We start from the raw sequence: 18,420 nt of genomic DNA, 5'->3' as shown, positions 1-18,420 counted from the left end.
TGTTAACTTTGAACTGAGTGGAAAAAGTGCATGAAGTGATAGTGTCAGCACAAAGAACTCTCTCATCTACATTAAATACTTATTACAAAGCCTAATTTAGGTGTTGAATTTCATTCACCTGGAGTAATCTTACCTGCATTGAAGAAGGCCCAATATAATAAGTTTTAAATAGCGTTTTCTAAATAGCTGCTTATTTGATATGCTCAAACTCCTTACTCTATGTACACCCCGAATTACCTGTAAGCACAGGTAGGAATTCCACCCTTAGAACTTTAGAGCCAGGTTTAAAAATGCAAATGCAAACCATCACCAAAACAGAAACATGAGAAAAATGTAGAAGTTGTTGGGACCAACTGGCTTTCCCACAAGTGTTTGATCTGCACAGCAAGAGTTCATGAAGCTCAGAAGTGAAGTGAGGTTTATACCTTGTCAGGATGTAAAGCTGGTTTTAGCTAGGGTGACTTCATAGATATTTTTAACCCTTGGGAAGAGAAATTAGTACCCTGAACTGCTGAATAATACACGTTTTTGTAACTACTGATTTTAACAGTTACAGAGCCAGGAGTGTTTTATGTCTACTTTCATCCACCTCGACTTACTTAAAGGTGCAGGGCTAAAGAATAGGTTTGCAGAGGTCAAAGATTAAAGATTAAAAAAAAAAAAAAAAGTCAAAACCCAAACAAATTAACCCACCTCTATAGGAATAGTGAAGATTTCAAGACAGATCTTTAATAATGAAAAATATTCATAGCCAAATTTAGTTCACATTACTGACACAGATGAAATAAACAAAACAGCAAACCAATGCAGAATGCAAGGGGACAAAGTTCTTGAAAAAAATCTTACCTTTTGATTCAAAGGAACATACACTAACAAATGTCAATCCTGCTTACATAAAATAACTTTCCAGTCAATACTTGCTCACAGACATAGATACACACATTATATTGCCATAAGTAATTACAGTGTCAGGTCACTTCGCCAAAATAACCCTTTTTAAGAGATAACCCCGAATTTAGGAATTAGCAACAGAATTCAAGAAAAGAGAGTGAAAGGAGCTATTGATGAAGCCTAACTGATCTGAATAAAAAAATTTTCCATGATAATTACCACATTTTCCAAGATACAAGAAAATTCAAGTAGTCTTTGCCGTCAACTACAAGAATTTTGGAACAAACTCTACTGTGAGGCTGTGTATAGGGCAGTCACAATGCTACATGTAAAGAAGACTGAAATAAATAAAGCTCTTTCAACATCAAGCCTATCCAGGAAGGGCATTCCTTTGGCAAACTGAAATTGAGGAACACATTGCTGGTATGAAATTCTAAGTTTAAAAAGAAGAAGAAAGAAATCACTGTAGCAGTGCAGAAGACACTGATTTTAAGGCAGGCTTGAAAATACATAGAATGCTGAGGACAAAATAAAGAAATTTATCTGATACAAATAAGGTGAGATGACTGTATGAGTTTTATATGGCTATACAGGAATGTGCTTTTTTTTCAAAAAGAAAATCCCTTTTTCCTTCGTCCTCCAATTTGGAATCAGCTGGCTAAAGAGTAACTTACCTTAAAGTGGTTACCTTAAAGCTTTTTCGTATGTTTAAATTAACATAATCCATCAATTTCACTGCCACATAGATAAAGCAAAAAAAAGCAAAGTTTATTTACAATGTCCATTTTTAGAAGTTAAACAGCTCATGAGTTCCAATGCCAATCACTGCACTTGTGTCTCCAGACGCCTGATCTCTGTAACCACAAGATCAATGTTTATAACTGGGTTAAAATACAAGGCCCAGTAAAACAAACAGTTGCAGACAAACTGAGGAATAAAAGGCCAAAAAATGGCAACAAAAAGTCCCTGGGTTGAGACTTTCCAGAAATGTCTCCACATTCTGTGAGGAATAGTCCTGTGAAAAAGGAAAGCAAAAGGCTTAGAGGAACTTTCTTGATTTGTTTTTACCCAGCTCTAAGAAAAGCTAATATGTGCACAGCTTTAAATTACTTAGCCCTTACTCAGGTACCTGTAAAAAACACCATTTTGCACTCCAGGAAGAACTTTCCTAAAATCCAGTAGTTCCAGATTAAAAAAAGAAGCACTGAGTCAGGCGCTGAAGCCCAGCTGGTTCCAGTGCCACATCCCAGCTCTGCTTCAGGTCGTTTCATGTTCCCTGAGCTGTTCTGGGCACGTTCTGCCCTCTATCGGCTGGCAAAGGGAAAAACCCACTACACACCAAAACAAGAATTTCTCCCATACAATTTCCAAAGGTCACACCAACTATGAATGTTAATATATTTGAATTAAGACTGAGGTAATAACAGAAAAGAGAAATTCTGATAAATGATCAGAACTAGTATCAGTGTAACTAAACTTATTTATGATTCTGAGGACTCATCCTGTAATAACTACACTGTATCATGACTACATTCTGACGTAGTTAGTTCTCAGCTGACAGTAATACCAGGCACCATAAGAGACAGTTCTCAAGGTAAAGTTTAGTATCTCCCAGTGGTTAAGAACATGCTTGTTACTGTTTCCACATTTGCTAGACCTGGTGAGTAAAACCACCTCTAGGAAACCCTTGAAGCATGCACAGAAGTAAAGATATTCGAGAGCAAGCAGTAGGGATTGCAGATTCACATGTTGTATTAACTTCAGAGTTTGGGTTAGACACTCATTTCAGTGAGTGTCTGTGAAATTATAAGGCTGTTACTTTCTCTTTATAAGGCCGTGTTCTTTCTACCCTCTTCCACAAGCTTAGTAAGACTTACTTCAATTCTCTTCTGGACCAGAGCCTCCAAAAGGAGAATAATTCCAGAACAGAGAGCAACATGGCATTTACAATTATAAATCTTGATGTCCAATAGTGCACATCTAGCCAATCCCAAGCAAATTCAGCTATCAACTGGTATGGCAAAAATAAATACTTCACAGTGAATTCTCTCCATTGCCTCCAAGAAGGATCTTTAAGGTCCTGTAAATTAGGATAAAAAAAGACTGTTAATCAATTTTCTATTAAACTGAATTAATACTGGATTATTTCCAATAGTCTTTTGTTGAAAAGCTGGAAAGCAGTAATTTATCTTTATTATACTTGCTAGTAAATAATACTGTAATGCAGTAATTTCCATTAGATTAGAACATCACTTTCTGTAATCATGTGAACTTCAGAAGAATCAGTTTCACACATTTAAAGTCTTGAAAGCCTAAAATCAATCCTATTAAAGGTAATGGTTGCAAGCAACACTGATTTTATTGTATGCAATCACCAAAGAACCACTTCCTCTGCAGGTCTGTTAAAGTCATTGTGTAAAGAGATGAAATGATGAATAATTACATCATGTGTTTTTATGCTGCTAGTCTTAAATGCTTATAACTAAAGCAAGTATGATATTTAATGTTTTGAATACTTACAAGCAGTTTTGTGACAGTATCTTCATACTTGTCTTCTTGCATAGGACAAATTGTGTGCATGAAAGGTAGGAAAGCTTCTGCATAATCAAACAAGTATAGGTATAACATACTGAGTCTTGGAGAACTCTTCAGTGCATACAGAAGAAAGAGTGATTTTCCTGGGTTTATGGCCTAAAAGGTATCAAATGAAAGAAACATGCAGTTCTTAGATTTTCTGACATTCATTTTTCAAAGGCTTGTTTTTCAAATATAACAGTTCATTAAACTAAGCAGTTTTTATACAGGCAAACACTACTTTAACACTCCTCCTGGCTTCAGGAGAATCTTCTTTTAAAGGTATTACTTTAAAAATAATTAATATACATGACATGATACACTATAAAAAATTTACCTTATATTCCCAAAGGTTCTGTGGTGGTTTAACACCTAAAGTTTTCACACGTTCCAGTTCTGCCATAATAGCTCTCCTATGGTTACTGTTCTCTACACTATAAGGCTCTTTGGTGAAATCCTCTTCAGTAAGTGTTAGGAGGAGTCTACAAAAGCAGAAGAACTAAAAAGGTAAACAGCGCCTATTCACTAAAAAAAGAAGATGAACAACTACACAACTGCATACTGAAACAATAACCTACTGATACAAGGTAGCACCTTTTGGATTAAAGAATGGCAAAATACTTTGGGTTGGCAGGGACTTCAAAAAATCATCATTACATTGCATATCAAATGTTCTACACCAACGGCATCTCAGAGCCTGGGTTTTAGATTTCCTCCTTTTCCAGTTTCTTGTCCGCTTTCAGCATGGCTCTCGGATGGAATATATATGCATATAGCCCATGCATATTTCCACAAGAAAAGAAAGGTGCAAGGGGTGGATAATACATCAGAAGAATTTTACTCTTGGTTTCATTTGAGTCTGTATTATCAGCATTTTAAAAAATTCTTAGAAAATTTTCAGGTAGCTTGCTAAATATCTACTACTAAAATTTTTCAACAGCAATTGTTAAAACTTCTGAAATTTACTCTGATACATCAACAGAATACTCCCACAATCTACATAACACAGAACAGACATTTCACAATAAGCCACTCCTAAGGAATCTAGTTGTCCTTGACCATCAGGCCTCTCACCTTCCATTTACTTTCTCCAGTAAAAATGTTTCTTTGTAATGTGAAGCCCACGGGCCCAGCTGCTCCAGCCAGAATATCACTTCCTCAGCAGTCCACCTAGCAACAGGCTTGTGGACAAGAAGATCATCTTCAAATTCTCTGCTACTCCAGTGATAGCCAAGTAGAACTACCTACAGGTAGATTGCAAAGATAAATAAAAAAAGATGCTTGACATGTAGAGTCTTCCATTTCATTGAGACTAGAATATTCAGGTTATAAGAAAGTATGTTACCTACTAACTTCCATTTGCTGTACACTGCAATTGTAGCTCCTGACAAGACAGCTCTGAAGGCCACTTTACTTACTCTGCCACTTACTCTTACTTACTTATTCTTTACTTACTACTGGAGTCTCTTCTGTGCTCGCAATCTTTTTACTGTGTGTGTAATTTAAGCATATTTGATTGCATGCTTAAGGAAGCAAATACAGAAAACCAACCAGATGAAACTTACTGCTACACAAGTTAAAGCTGTCAGAACGCCAGAGAAAAACCCTCCTCGAGGATTAATTCTTCCTGTGTTTGAAACTGTAGGCATCTGGTCATTCCCATATTTTTGGAAAGTTGCTAAGCTGCGTGCTACATCACTGTTTTGTTGAATATCTTCTTTTCTTTGTTCAATGGCATCAGAAAATAGCTTTTCAATAACATCCCTAATAGGAAAAATATTCGTCATTGTATTATAACCATTGAAGCTTAATATTTAAAAAAGGGACTAATTTTTTGATTTTTGTTTTCCAGCAGTTACTGAAGACTATCATTTTTTGAAAGCAAGAAAAAAAAACAGTTATTAAAGCTTAGAAAACTTAGAATTATATCAGTCACTGCCAAACAACATTTTCCTTAGCTTCTAAAGCTAAAATACCACATAACTCCCAAGTTACTTCTTACATAAAATTAGAATTCTGTGTGCCACTGGCAAACCTCAATTAAAATTACTAAGCAAAAGACAACATAAAAGCCTACCATCAATCCTAACATCTATTTATTTAAATATTATTAACCCAGATAAAGTATTACTAACAAAACAACTTGTGGGTAATTCAAGACAGCAAATACATGTTTTTAGCTATGTTCTGCAATGTGATCACATTTCTTTCAATAAATAATTCCTATTACAGAAATTATTACACAATTATCCAAGATCAATCTAACTTAGAATTATTAGAAAACAACCAACTATATTACAAGATTGAGGATCCCGCCTCTCCATCCCTGAAAAAATTCAGAAGGGGGGAAGCCCTTCCCCCAAACAAACCTCCTCCCTCAAAACAAAACAAACCACCCCTTAATTCCATGTGCTTGAACAGTTCATTACAAGTGCACAAGCTGAAGGTCTCTGGGATTTAAATTTATTTGTGACAGATTACCAATTATCTAAGAATATCTGCAGCAAACTCAAGCAACCAGACAGCTAATCTCTATGGTTTCATTTATGTAAAAAAGACATTTACAACATAGTTCCCTCACCTGAGGAGAATGTTGACTTTGGGGAATCCTTCCCATTTTTCTCTGCATTCAGGGCATTCATTCTTCTTGGAGGATACCCACCACAAGGCCAAGCAATGCCTACAGAAGCTGTGCCCACAGTTCAGGGTGGTGGGATTGATAAGAATGTCGTAGCAGCAGTGGCACAGGAACTCACTGACTGATATCTGCCGACCCAGGGCAGTAGCACATGGTTCAACTTTTGCCCTCTCTGTTTCTCCTCCTGAAGTCTCATCTTCTTCCATTTTCCTTTATAACTTACACAAACAGAAAGCTCTCTTAGATCTTCAAACCAGATAAGGCATTACTTCTGCAAAGCAATATGAAAACAGCTGTTACAGAAGTTTAGAATTGCAAGCAATGTGATTCATCATTGCACCGCTTTTGTCATTCGGTTTTAAATTTAAGTAACTCAACCCTCCCCAAAATGAAACATGATCTACTTTTTCAACTACAATCAAAACCAGATTCTTGATGTAAACAGGTGGGCTCAATCTCTCTATGCTTTCTTCTCTGCGTTACAAAATACATGAAAGTGAAAAAAAACAACTCACTATGATTCACATGACTCTTGACCGTAGCTTTAATCAAGGTTTTAGTAAAAGAAACCGATCAAAAGAAGTATAATTAAAAATACTATCAGAGGATACAAAAATAAAACTCCAGTATAATGTAATGATCTAATTTACTTCATCCCTCTTCTTTCCAAGCATATGGACTAAAACATTACTAACAGAAGTCAATGCTATAAATTGCCGGGCAACGTTAAAAAAAAAAAAAAAAAAAGAAAAAAAAAGAAGAGTTTAAGATGGTTCCAAGCTTACAAAATATATAAACCTAATTCTTGATGTTCCTACTCCATTCTCTTAGACAGCAGTATATAGTTTCTTAAGAAAAACACTGATCCAGATCACTCACTCATCACTCATTATGTTAGAAATACCAAGAACCAGACAATTTTCTCCTCAGGCACTACCAAACCAAAATATGATTACTCTCCACGATGTAGCTTCTGCTTACTACTAGCTAACCAACCTGCCATCCAGATCAAGTACAAAGAGATAAGCACGCAAGCAGGTAAAGAATAGAAATCACAAAAAACCCCCCAAGTACAGAAACAGGAACCAATAGTGAAACTAGAATCCTCAGACTTCCAAACCTGTACTTCCCTGGCAAAGCACAGGCTGTTGGCTTTCTAAAACAAACCTGAAACAGCACTTTTAAGAGAAGAAAGAAAAACAAGATTTTGCACCCAAAAACATTCTTCTAGTTTTCCTGAAAGGCAGAGGCAACAGGATTTCTGTGGAAAATACAGGAAAAATATTTCACCGCTCAGTCTGCGCCAGATAAGAGCCAGCAGCAGAATGATTGCGAGCTCCTCTCCTGTCTCTTCCCAGCTCCAGCTTCGTGCACTCCGCTTTGCTTCCTCAGCAGCAGCACGGCCGGGCCGGACCGGCACCGGTCCGATACCGTACAGCAGCTCGGGCCCCGGTCCGATACCCGGCAGCAGCAGCCCCAGCCCCGGCCCCGGTCCGATACCCTGCAGCAGCTCGGGCCCCGGTTCGATACCCTGCAGCAGAAGCTCGGGCCCCGGTCCGATACCCTGCAGCAGCTCGGGCACCGGTCTGATACCCTGCAACAGAAGCTCGGGCCCCGGTTCGATACCCTGCAGCAGCTCGGGCACCGCGGCGCCCCGGCTGCAGCCCGGGCCGAGGAGAGGCCGGGCCCGCCCCGCCGCTTCCGCCCCGCAGACACGGCAGCACCGCGCTCCTCCCTCACCACAGTCGCTGGCCAGCACCGCAGCCTTTTGATTTCAAGCGTTTAAAATCACCGGACTTGAGCACTGCTACATTGCCAGTTCTGGGAACACACGCACTTCCATATTCGTGAGAACTGAGGTACGCTTCTTACTACACACTACGCAGCCAGATAGCCTTCCTTCGCAGAAACTATTCAAGGTTGATTTTAAAATAAAGACTCGAGGTGTAATCTTAGACGTAAATGAGACTTTCGGGTGATAGTTTGATTTGCAGTGCTAACGCATCCTGCACAGATACTATTCTTACCACATAAGAGTCTATCTCTCCACACATTCACAATTACTTCAATCAGTCTCTGTTCCCTTACTGAAATTCTTTTTGACTAGTCCAAAAAAATATTGATTCACTCTCTACAGCACCCTGACAGGAGGCTGTAGACAGGCAGGGAACAAGTGACATGACACAGCTTTACTCTGCACCAGGGCAGGTTTAGGTTGGACATTAGGGAAGAGTGATCAGGCATTGGAATGGGCTGCACAGGGAGGTGGTGGAATCACCGTCCCTGGAGGTGCTCAAGGACTGGACATTGCACTGAGTGCCACAGTCTGTGTGATATGGTGGTGTTTGGTCACAGGTAGGCCTCAATGATCCCAGAGGTTTTTTCCAACCTAATTGATAGTGTGGATTTTTAAAGTATCTCTAAGATATATTTTATTCAACTATTCAACACAGTGACACTTTCTTTCAAGATTTTGTTCTAGTTTGATACAAACTACAAGTCTAGTTCAAATTACATTTCAGTTAATTATTCCAGCCTATTTCAAGAAAGAAAATAGTCTCTCATTGTTTTCTCTCTCATATTTTCCAACTTTTTTCTAGAGAACTAATCAGCAGATCTTTAAACTACTCTAGCATGAAAGAATTCAACCTCTTCTAGATCTGAGGAAGTGCATCTAGATCTACCTTGGTACGCAAGGTGAAAATGCAGCCCAGAATATTTACTCTAGAATATAGTTTTTTACTACTTTTTTGTATCTTTCCACTTAGCTTCACATTCAATATTCAGTAAAGTAAAACAGCATATGAGTGTTTGATAGTCTGTGCAGCAGACTTGAATGATGTGAAAAAAGGGCCTTTCTGTTCCAGTATATAAAACTTTTGGCATATAAAAAGCCATGGAATCTTGAACTAACTGCTTGGATTGCCCTCTCCCATTTTTTAGGTGTTCATTCTGCTTACATAATAACACATACATGCTAAAGTAAAAAATACCTAATCTGTAAGACATAGTACTTCAATTCATATTGAAGTACTTTATTACAGCATCATACTGTCTGACTTGCAGTTTATTGTGTGGGTGAGAGAAGCAAAGAGCTCCCAGATTTGTCACCTTTTTTGGGCAAAAAGTCAAGCTCCTAAAACAGCCATCAACCACTTTCAAGTGCCATGAGCACTTCAAGTAGAAACTGCAGAAATGCGTCTTAAAAAACTGAGGAGTAACATGAAAAATTTAGGCTTCAGCCAATTTAGTGCAAAATAAAAACACCTCTCCCATTTTAACTAACATCTTACTGAGAGCAATTTAATCATACTAGATGATTTACTGGGAATATCTGTTGAATAAATTGCTTATACTGAAAAGGTGACACTTAATATTGAAGAATCTTTAAAAGCTCTCTCCACTAAACCCTGCATAATTATGTATCTTTTTCTGTATCCAGAAATTACCCACCCCCCCACCATTCGAATTTTTCCTTTGTTTTCATTTTGCTGGAATTCTGGAAAAGACGCTTTGAGCCCTGTGAACCCCAGCCCTGCAGCACAGACTCTGAACTATTCTGCCGCCCATGCCCACAACTCCTGCCCTGCGCCCCTGTGCAGCACCTTCTCTGTGGGGCAGGTCTTCCTTCCACAGCGCTGCCGCGGGCCCATCCTGCTGGGCGCTGCTCTTCCACAGCGAGCTGGCAAAGCGCCGCTCCTAACAGCAACACTCTCCTTGTGTAACACGCCAAGACGTCCAGTTCCCCTTGGAATTACCATCATTAAGGCACTGTAGCTAGCAGTTCTCCGCCATCATCCTGGTGTCTCCTAGGCAGAGTCCCATCCCTTCTTCCTCGCTGGCGCTAGTTACGCGTTTCTGCCTTTGACGGCGAGGCCTACATCCGTGACATTTAACCACAACCCACAGAACTGCGGCTGGTGTAAGAGTTCCTTCCCCCGGCAGCCCTTCTGCAGTCACTCAGGTCCCGCGGCCCCTCAGAGCACACAGCAGGCTGCTCCCGTCACCGCGGGCGCACAGGGCGGCGCAGCCCTGCGGGCTCCGCCCCGGTAGGAAATGGCGGCGGCCCGGGCTCACGTGCGCGCTCACGTGCGGCGCGCGGGGCGGCCCCGGAAGCGCTCGGCGGCGGCGGCGGGCGGTGCCGGGCGGTGCCGGGCCGAGCTGCGGCGGGCGGGGGCGCGGGATGGAGGTGATCAGGAGCAGTGAGTGATCACCCGCCCCCGCGTCCCGAGCTCTGCGCCGCTGGCGCTAAGATATCCCGGTGGCTGGCGTCCCTGCCCTGGGCTGGCGGCCTCAGCCTCTCCTTCATGGCCACGGGGTCCCCGTTCCCCCGCTCACCCATGAGGCGCAGCCCTGAGCGGGGAGGCGCGGCCCCGAGGCTGAGGGGGCGGCTGCAGGCCCCGGCCGCCCCTGCCCGGCGAGGGGCGCCAGGCTGCCGGAGGATGTGGTTCGCAGTCTCAAGTGTATTTTAACCCTTTACCCACAGATTTTAAGGATAACCTAAACAAAGTGTATGAGGCCATTGAAGAGTCGGACTTCCTGGCCATCGATGGAGAGTTTTCAGGTACAGTTGCACCTATTCTGTAATTGTGAACTGTTGGCAGTATCTGAGGGGGGGTGGTTTGACGTCGGTGCTCGAGTTCGCTCCTGTGATGTGTCTCAGGGTTGGCTTGAAAAAGCCAAAGTGATTCAACCACTTGTTACATGTGCGATAGCAGGCTTTGGTCAAAGATACCTGTCGTGCTCATGCTGCTTGTGCTCCCACAGTAACCTTTCAACATGACAACTGATAGTTGTTGCAGCTCAAGGTAAAAATAACAAGGTGTTATATGTGCCATGAAAGCAATGGATTGGGATAAGTGAGGGAGATCCTGCAAGTGTTTGGAGGGAAAGGCAGCACTAAGAACGTGTGTGTGAAATCCCGATGGTATTTGCAGCAGAGAGATGCTTCAGTAGTTGCTTTGCTTTTGGGACACAGAATTCCATTCACCCATGGAATATAAATGTGAGCAAGGTTAGGTTTTGTTACACATGGTGTTTGGGGAAGTACAGTTATTGTATATTGCTTAAGGTGACTAAGTTACTCGATAAATCTCTGGGCAACACTCTTCCCATTTTTAATTTGGCTTTGATCCTGCGTTGTGTTGTGAAGCCCATTTACATTAGCGTACTGGTAGGTCTTGGCCTGTTATTGGCATGTTGAATAGGAGCCTGAATGACAGAGCTTTTTCAGAAGAGCTTTGCTTCTAGAGTTCCACTACTAAAATGAGTGGCTTATTGCAGTAGTATTTTTCTCAAATTAAATAATTGTAACACATGTTATAAGTGAAAGCGTTTTTCTTAAATTGCCAGTTGCTGCATTTCTTTGCTGTGGTTAATTTTGAAAAGCTTACCCCAAGCAAAATATGTTCTACTTTTTCAGGAATCAGTGATGGGCCTTCAGTTAGTGAATTAACAAATGGCTTTGACACTCCAGAAGAAAGGTATCAGAAACTTAAAAAGGTAAAGTATTTACATGGACTAAAATGAAAACTGAAGCTACTTTTGGTGCAGCATCTTGTGTTTGTGACCAACAGGAAGAGACATAGAACTTCCCTCAATTCTTGTCTCTCTGTGGAATGAAAGTGCATAGTAAAAGTGCATCTTGGGCCAATAGAAGGATGATTACATGGGGATGAAAACTAGTGGGGAAATTCTGGTGTGTTTACTTTAAAATTACCAGCAAAACAAGCATTGGTTAAGATTCACTTTACGTAATTTTAAAATGGTGAGAAATTGTATGTGGATGCACCCTGGAAATCTTTAAATGTGTACATGTTTTATTCTCATGCAGTTTTCCTTTCCTTTTCAGCATTCCATGGATTTTTTGCTCTTTCAGTTTGGCCTTTGCACTTTTAAATATGATGACACAGAAGAAAAGTACGTTATTCTCTTATTTCTTGTTTTCTTAACTGAGAATTTTCTGAAGTAATACTGATAAGCTGTATTGACATGTAACTCATCTTTTCTACAGGTACATAATGAAGTCATTTAACTTCTATATTTTTCCAAAACCCTTTAATAGAAATTCACCAGATGTCAAGTTTGTCTGTCAGGTTAGTAGAAAACAATTTAATTTTACTTGGTTAAAGTATACCTGAAACAAACTTCAGCTTAAAAGGTAGAAAAATATAAGTTTCTGGGTTGGGGTTTTTTTTTAACATAAATAAGCATCAGTTAAGAGCAATCCCAAAAATGAGCTTTAAGGGAATATCCTTGACTTCAGTTTTTACATCTTGTCATGCATTACATTATGTGGTTTCTGGAATTTGAGATAATGTTCCAAACTTGGCAAGATGATTCTATTTTTTTCACCTTTCTCATTGAACTTCCAGTTTCCTTGCTTTTTTTAATCCTTTATTCTCATCTGCTTATCTCACTTTCACTGCTTCCCAGGCTGTTGCCAACATTTTTCTGGTCTCAGATTTGTTCTCCTGAACCACATCTTGCTTTCTTCAGTTTCTTCTCTCCACATAGTCTGTTCTTTCATCTTTATCTGTTACCATATTAGTTGTTCTTGTACCTTATGGAAGTTGAAAAATCAACAAGAAAAGTAGCATAGCCTAAACTCTCAGTGGCTTCTTTAGGGTCACAGACTTGGTTGTTCTTGGCTTTGGACTTTGTATAATTTCTTAAAAAGTGTGAAAATAACTTAACTGATCTTTTATGCCACAGCCACTTTTATCAATTGTAAAGCCTTTTTCTCTTGTTGCAGAGTTCAAGTATAGATTTTTTAGCAAACCAAGGATTTGATTTTAATAAAGTTTTTCGCAACGGTGAGTTGTTATGGTTTTTTTTCAATTCTTTCAATGTCTGCAAAATTTATCATGACACCTTTCATTGTTTTCTGCAAAAAGAAAAAAGGCTGCCATCCATGATACTGTCTTAACACATAATGAAGTTGAATTATTCTTATCCAGTCTACTGTTGTGCTGATGGTAACTCCTTTTCCAAGAATTCATTGTGTAGTTCAGCAGAATGCAATTCCCAGTAACTAATGAGAGCTTGGTTGGATTTTTTTGTGTGGAGGCAAAGCATGAATAGGGAGAGTAACAAGGTGTGGTAATACATCAGCAGCAATGTGTAGGAAAGGGATCCCAGTGTACTTGTGGTTGGGGCTGCTGCAGTCTGTGACTCGTGATGCACAGAGCAGGGACAGAAGTGCTCAGTACTTCTGTGGTTGTGATCTCAGGCTCTGCAGTGCTGGAGCTTCTGCCCTGTGCAGAGGACAGTGTAGTGCTGTAGTGCTGGACAGACACACATCTACAGTATTTCACTGAAAGGAAGGGTTTGCTTTCAGCCTGCAGGGGTGTAACAGAGGCAAGTGCTTGAATACCTACGCATCCCTAATTTGTCTCTAATTATTATGAGCTTTTACTTTTTAATTTTTGTTAGGAATTCCATATTTAAATCAGGAAGAAGAGAGACAGCTAAGGGAACAGTATGATGAAAAACGTTCTCAAGCCAATGGTGCAGGATCTCTGTCATACATTTCTCCTAATTCCACAAAGTGCCCTGTAACAATTCCTGAAGATCAGAAAAAATTTGTTGAGAAAGTAGTGTAAGTAACACTGTTTAATATCCTCTGATGTTGTTAAAACTAAAATGTGAACAGTACTGGTATTTTCATATATTGAGACCATTGCTATTAATTCACTGTTTGTAAAATGCTGCTCTTTTTGTTATGAAGCATTTTCTTGTCTTTTGGAGAGAGCTGTAAACTTCCAAAAAACAAAATAGTGGATATAGAGGCAAATAATCTGTTTCTTCCAGGGAACAGATAGAAGACTTATTAAAGAATGAAGAAAGTGAAAGTTTGGAACTGGAGCCATGTACAGGGTCAGTTTCTGAAATTGCATCTCATCTAAATTTTTTTTTTTTTTTTTTTTTTTTTTTTTTTTGGTCATACAGAATTAGGGGAGTGCCAGGGAAGACTGGGTTAACTGAAGCAAAGTCTATGTTTGACTAATTTTTGAATGTTGAGAAAATGTGGTGATGTATATACGGGTGTTGTAATTTTATTTTGAGCTGTAACTTCTGCATGTAGTAGCAAAATATTTAAGTGTAGCCAAGAAATGTCTTGTACGTGTGAGCTGCATTTTGCTACTGCTGAACTGATCCATAAGCCTTGGAGATGCACTGGATAAAGTACCATCACTGTATCTATATGGAGGGATGATGACTACAGAATACTCTCTGATGAGAAGATGCATGGGTAACTGTAAAGTATAGTGTAAATGCCTTTACAGTTTGGCAGCTGAGTGTCAGAATTCAGTAAATCTCTTCCTAGTCTACCATTCTGCTAGCAGTGACTCTTTAAAAAATCTTTCTACAAAAGAACCCTTAGAGTCAGCTTAAACTGGAAATCATTGCTAGGAGACACTCTGTAAAAGGATTATTAGTAACACAAGTTTCTTTTGTTTTAGATTTCAAAGGAAATTAATTTATCAGACCTTGAGCTGGAAGTAAGTTACTGGTAATACTGCTTTACTGTATATTTTTAGTACTTTTGATGAGAAATCTGGGTAAGATCTGATTTACTTAACCTTGGGGTGATTGATTTAGACTTTTTTTTTCCTCTTAAAAGAAGACTTTTGTAATGTTTAATGTTCTGAAGATGAATTACATTACTTATTTGTGATGATTAATTTAGATATTGAAGCTTAGTATTTGTTTCATCATTCCTGTGTAAAATCTCTGAATAGAAAAGCAGAGCCTAGAATTATGTAACAAATGTAGTATACTAGGTTTTTAGTGAAAGAAAGTGCATGTGCTTATACAGATTGTGGGCTTTATGTGAAAAAAAATAGTAGTTCTGTAGTAGGTACTAGTATGGCTACAGTTTTCTGTTGGATGCCGAGCATAAGCATATGTGATAACTTAGTATATTGTGTAAATATATCCCTTAAGGCCTTAGGAGAAACTCTAAGGCTTTGGAGTAAGATTTTCATTGTTCTGAGTGCAGTAGTAAGATGTTGAAAATACACAAGTCTTTTTTTGTGTGTTAAGTTAATTCAGTTTTGAAGCACTGAGTCTGGCACTCTGTTACTTACACTGGAAGCAGATAAAACTTGTCTCTAGAAAATGGAAGCTCAAGTGAGCTCAGGAACTAATCTGAAAAAAAGCAGACATGTTTTCAACAATTTTTCAGTGTTATTTTTAACATATCTATAGAATATCTATAGCTTCATGCAGCATGTAGTTTTATGTTTATCTGAGACTTACCTTTCCATCTTCTCTGAGTGGGTGGAAGAATGTTTTCTTGAGTTGTGTTTTTTTAACATTCAGGGTGTTGCTTTACGTGAGTACATCTGTGTACGCTGTGTGTGTATTGGAGAGAGAAAGCCAAGCTGTGAAGGTGGCATGGAGCTAATTAAAATAAAAGAGTGAAGTTATTGATTGCCCTTGTGTCCTCACCTCTTCACAGGTCGTTTTCTCTATTGAAGTATTCTCTTGTGCATCAGTGTTTTGATGCATCCAAGGTTTGTGGCATGAGGCAGCTTGTAAGTGAGATGGAGGCTCAAAACTGTGTGAGGAGTCAGGGTGGAAAGGACACAACAGTGTTTGGAGTGTGCTGTCTGGTACTAATTTTAGGAGTAGCTAGAGGACAAGGAAACTTGCTGATTCTGCAGTGGTGGCACAGTTATGGTTAGTTTATTATTATGAGATTTTGAGAGTAATTGTTACTGGTTAAGCAGGCAAAGGCAATATTCTCTTACTTTTGCTATCAGTTGGATTATGGCTCTGTGTATGGTGTTATTTTGGAAATTAAATGTGATCGTGGTGGTGTGATGCAACCCTGTAGCAGAGGTGATGACATTTGAGTTAATAATTCCTATTAAAATCTACTGCTAGCAGAAAGTTCAGGATTGTTAATAAATCCTCAAATAAGTGATGTAGTGAAGACCTACAGTCTTCAGAGAAGCTTGGGACTGCAAGTAAATGGGAGCATTCTTACTAGCATTATTGTTTTGGATTTCTTGAAAGCAAAGATTCTAGATTGTGATGAAATACCTAAATGATGTTTACTTAATATCACTATAATAAGGACTTACAGATTCCACAACCATAGCATGGGAAATTGTGTAACTGCTAGTTACTGTTAGGTAATGTAAGGAGGCCAGTTAAACTAGCCTATTGCTTCAAATTTTGCATTATTAAAATTAAAAAGAAATTTGTAATAGTTCTTCTACACCTAAGACTTACAGAAATAAATAAAAATGAAATTACTAAATTACTGTTGTGGTTTCAATATGCTAAAGGCCAAGTGAATAGCTATTAATATTTACTTTCCATTTGTTTTGATGTAGATATCCAAAAGGTATCCACGTGGAAACTCTAGAGTCAGATAAGGTAACTAGAATTGTTACTGCCTTTAACATTTGTTCTGTTAAAAGGAAATTGAATTTCTCAATTTCACCATCTCTTCTGATTTTTAGATCTAACTTGAGCTTTGTTATGCAAATGCAAAGCATTTTAAATGGAATAACTTTATATCTGACCAACATAAGGAGTGTGGGCATGTATTTGTGTGGCTTAATGTTACTCTTTAAACAGATACTAAAAGGTATTTTAAAATACAGTGGATTTGATGTTGAGTATTAGTGAAAAGCAGGTTGTGAGCTTAGAGGAGAAACATCAGCATTAAGTGCTGTGTCCTCACTTCCTAGCACAGATCTCTGCTTCAAAATGTATTTGAAACAAACTATTTACAAGGAAATGCTGATAACATTTTTTACAAAGTAAAAGTGAGTTTAGGAAAAATTAGGTTTGGTAGATGAATCAAATACAGTCTTCTAAAGCTCCTGGGAGTTGGTGATAATGTGATGCCTTACAATAGAAACAGTTGTGTTGCCAAATAACTACTGCTGAGGTATGACAGTTTTCTTTACAATGTAAATTTACAAAAACTTGCAGCAACCTAAAATCTGAACTTCTCAGAATCATTCCTCCAAGTACTCTTTTTGTTTTAGAAGGAGAGATACATTGCAATTACTAAGGTAGACGAAGAGGAACGAAAAAGAAGAGAGCAGCAGAAACAAGCAAAAGAACAGGTAAATAAATTCAATTTGATTTGCTTATGTGAGAGAGGAAGGGTGAGAATCTCTGACTTCACTCAGCAATGCAAAAATGCAGGATAGGATTTGGTATTATTTACCTTTGATTTGCTGTGGCTGGCTGAATTTGATGTTCTAAATTCTACCAGGTAACTTAGGCTTTGCAACAGAGCAAAAGGAGTTGCAAAGCACTCTAATTTTTTTTTTTAAATCAGAATTTGTGGAATACTGAATGAGTATTCTGGAGTAGTGACTACCTCCTTATGCGAATCTCTGCTGTCACAGAAGTGTGGCCTAGTAAGAGGAAATATCAGTTTTTTGCAGAAATTCTTGAGCAAGTTGTTACATGGTTTGGATTCACAATCTCTCCTTCTCTTACAAATCTTGCTGGCTCTTGATTGTCCGAGTTAGTGTCCTGTACAATGAACGTGTCACTGCTCGATAGAACCACTGCTGCTGTGGTAACAAGCTGACCAGGAGGTCACACCTGGTGTGTTCAGGCACTCTCACTGTTTATTGAGCTTTGTATTTTGCTTACTGAGTGATGCAAATTTCAGGAGGTCATAAAACTTGAATTGTGGGGGTTCCTGATCAAACTGTTGTGATTTGTCCTTTGATGTATCAAGATAAAGTCAGTTTGGGTAGAGCAAATAATACTTCTATGCAGAAAGCCTCTTAGGAGGGAAAGAAATATCTGAAGAGACATTAACTCATGTGACATCTTTTTCCAGAAGGCAGGTCAGGAACAATTTACTAGTACAGTAGGATTTTCTGAAGTGTTTTTAGTGGGGGTATTACTTGCTTTGACTAGCAGTGTTCAGAGCTGAACTAAAGTGACAGTGAATGTTTTTACTGAATTTTAGTTCTGGTTGAATAAAGACAGATAATAAAACAAGGCAGAAATTGCTCCCCTAGACCTGAAAAAGAAAAATCTGTTACAGAACTGGTTTTGCTATAGGCAGAACCCTCCAAATTAATCAAAAGTCAGTTTATACAACTACAGTTATATAATGTGAGTCACATATTTTAATGTTTCTCCTTGATTTTGTTATATAAATAATGAAGAGTATTTCTTCCCCAGTCTGTGTTAGCATAAAAGTACAGTCTGATTTAATAAGAGTGACAATAAGGATTCAACCTGTTGCATGTATAACAATATATGTAAAAAGTACAGCTGAAGGTTAATTTTTATACCTTCTGAGCTGTTTGCAGTGTCATAGC

General features: G+C 38.8%; 2 protein-coding genes across 11 annotated transcripts in view; one reads left to right on the top strand and one right to left on the bottom strand.

The window, feature by feature from the left end:
- Nucleotides 1–707: 707 nt before the first annotated feature.
- On the bottom strand, nucleotides 708–10,190 carry BFAR (bifunctional apoptosis regulator). 7 transcript variants are annotated; one of them, XM_056503784.1, is made up of 8 exons: nucleotides 9,709–10,190; nucleotides 6,047–6,374; nucleotides 5,031–5,229; nucleotides 4,540–4,709; nucleotides 3,803–3,947; nucleotides 3,412–3,582; nucleotides 2,769–2,971; nucleotides 708–1,906 (listed from the first exon to the last, which is right to left on the bottom strand). In XM_056503784.1, the coding sequence occupies exons 2-8, from the start codon at nucleotides 6,307–6,309 to the stop codon at nucleotides 1,714–1,716; spliced, it is 1,344 nt and encodes a 447-aa protein (XP_056359759.1). In that variant the 5' UTR covers nucleotides 6,310–6,374; nucleotides 9,709–10,190; the 3' UTR covers nucleotides 708–1,713. The 7 variants fall into 7 exon arrangements, with proteins under 7 accessions (XP_056359759.1, XP_056359760.1, XP_056359761.1 ...); XM_056503785.1 differs by having other exon boundaries at nucleotides 9,862–10,189; XM_056503786.1 differs by having other exon boundaries at nucleotides 6,047–6,321; nucleotides 9,709–10,182.
- A 29-nt stretch (nucleotides 10,191–10,219) lies between these two features.
- PARN (poly(A)-specific ribonuclease) overlaps nucleotides 10,220–18,420 on the top strand; it is a 44,503-nt gene continuing 36,302 nt past the window's right edge. For 2 of the 4 annotated variants that reach the window (XM_056503778.1, XM_056503777.1), the window contains exons 1-11: nucleotides 10,220–10,305; nucleotides 10,590–10,667; nucleotides 11,526–11,605; nucleotides 11,955–12,022; nucleotides 12,117–12,198; nucleotides 12,858–12,918; nucleotides 13,538–13,703; nucleotides 13,916–13,981; nucleotides 14,569–14,607; nucleotides 16,453–16,495; nucleotides 17,116–17,196. In XM_056503778.1, the coding sequence (XP_056359753.1) occupies nucleotides 10,287–10,305; nucleotides 10,590–10,667; nucleotides 11,526–11,605; nucleotides 11,955–12,022; nucleotides 12,117–12,198; nucleotides 12,858–12,918; nucleotides 13,538–13,703; nucleotides 13,916–13,981; nucleotides 14,569–14,607; nucleotides 16,453–16,495; nucleotides 17,116–17,196 (783 nt within the window). In that variant the 5' untranslated portion in view covers nucleotides 10,220–10,286. The remainder of the gene's footprint in view (nucleotides 10,306–10,589; nucleotides 10,668–11,525; nucleotides 11,606–11,954; nucleotides 12,023–12,116; nucleotides 12,199–12,857; nucleotides 12,919–13,537; nucleotides 13,704–13,915; nucleotides 13,982–14,568; nucleotides 14,608–16,452; nucleotides 16,496–17,115; nucleotides 17,197–18,420) is intronic. The other 2 variants (XM_056503780.1, XM_056503779.1) reach the window with 2 other exon arrangements.

This window comes from Oenanthe melanoleuca, chromosome 14 (genome assembly GCF_029582105.1).
Source record: "Oenanthe melanoleuca isolate GR-GAL-2019-014 chromosome 14, OMel1.0, whole genome shotgun sequence".
Classification (NCBI taxonomy): Eukaryota; Metazoa; Chordata; class Aves; order Passeriformes; family Muscicapidae; genus Oenanthe; species Oenanthe melanoleuca.
The sequence above is the reverse complement of the archived record's forward strand: the minus strand, read 5'-3'. Positions and strand labels throughout refer to the sequence as shown.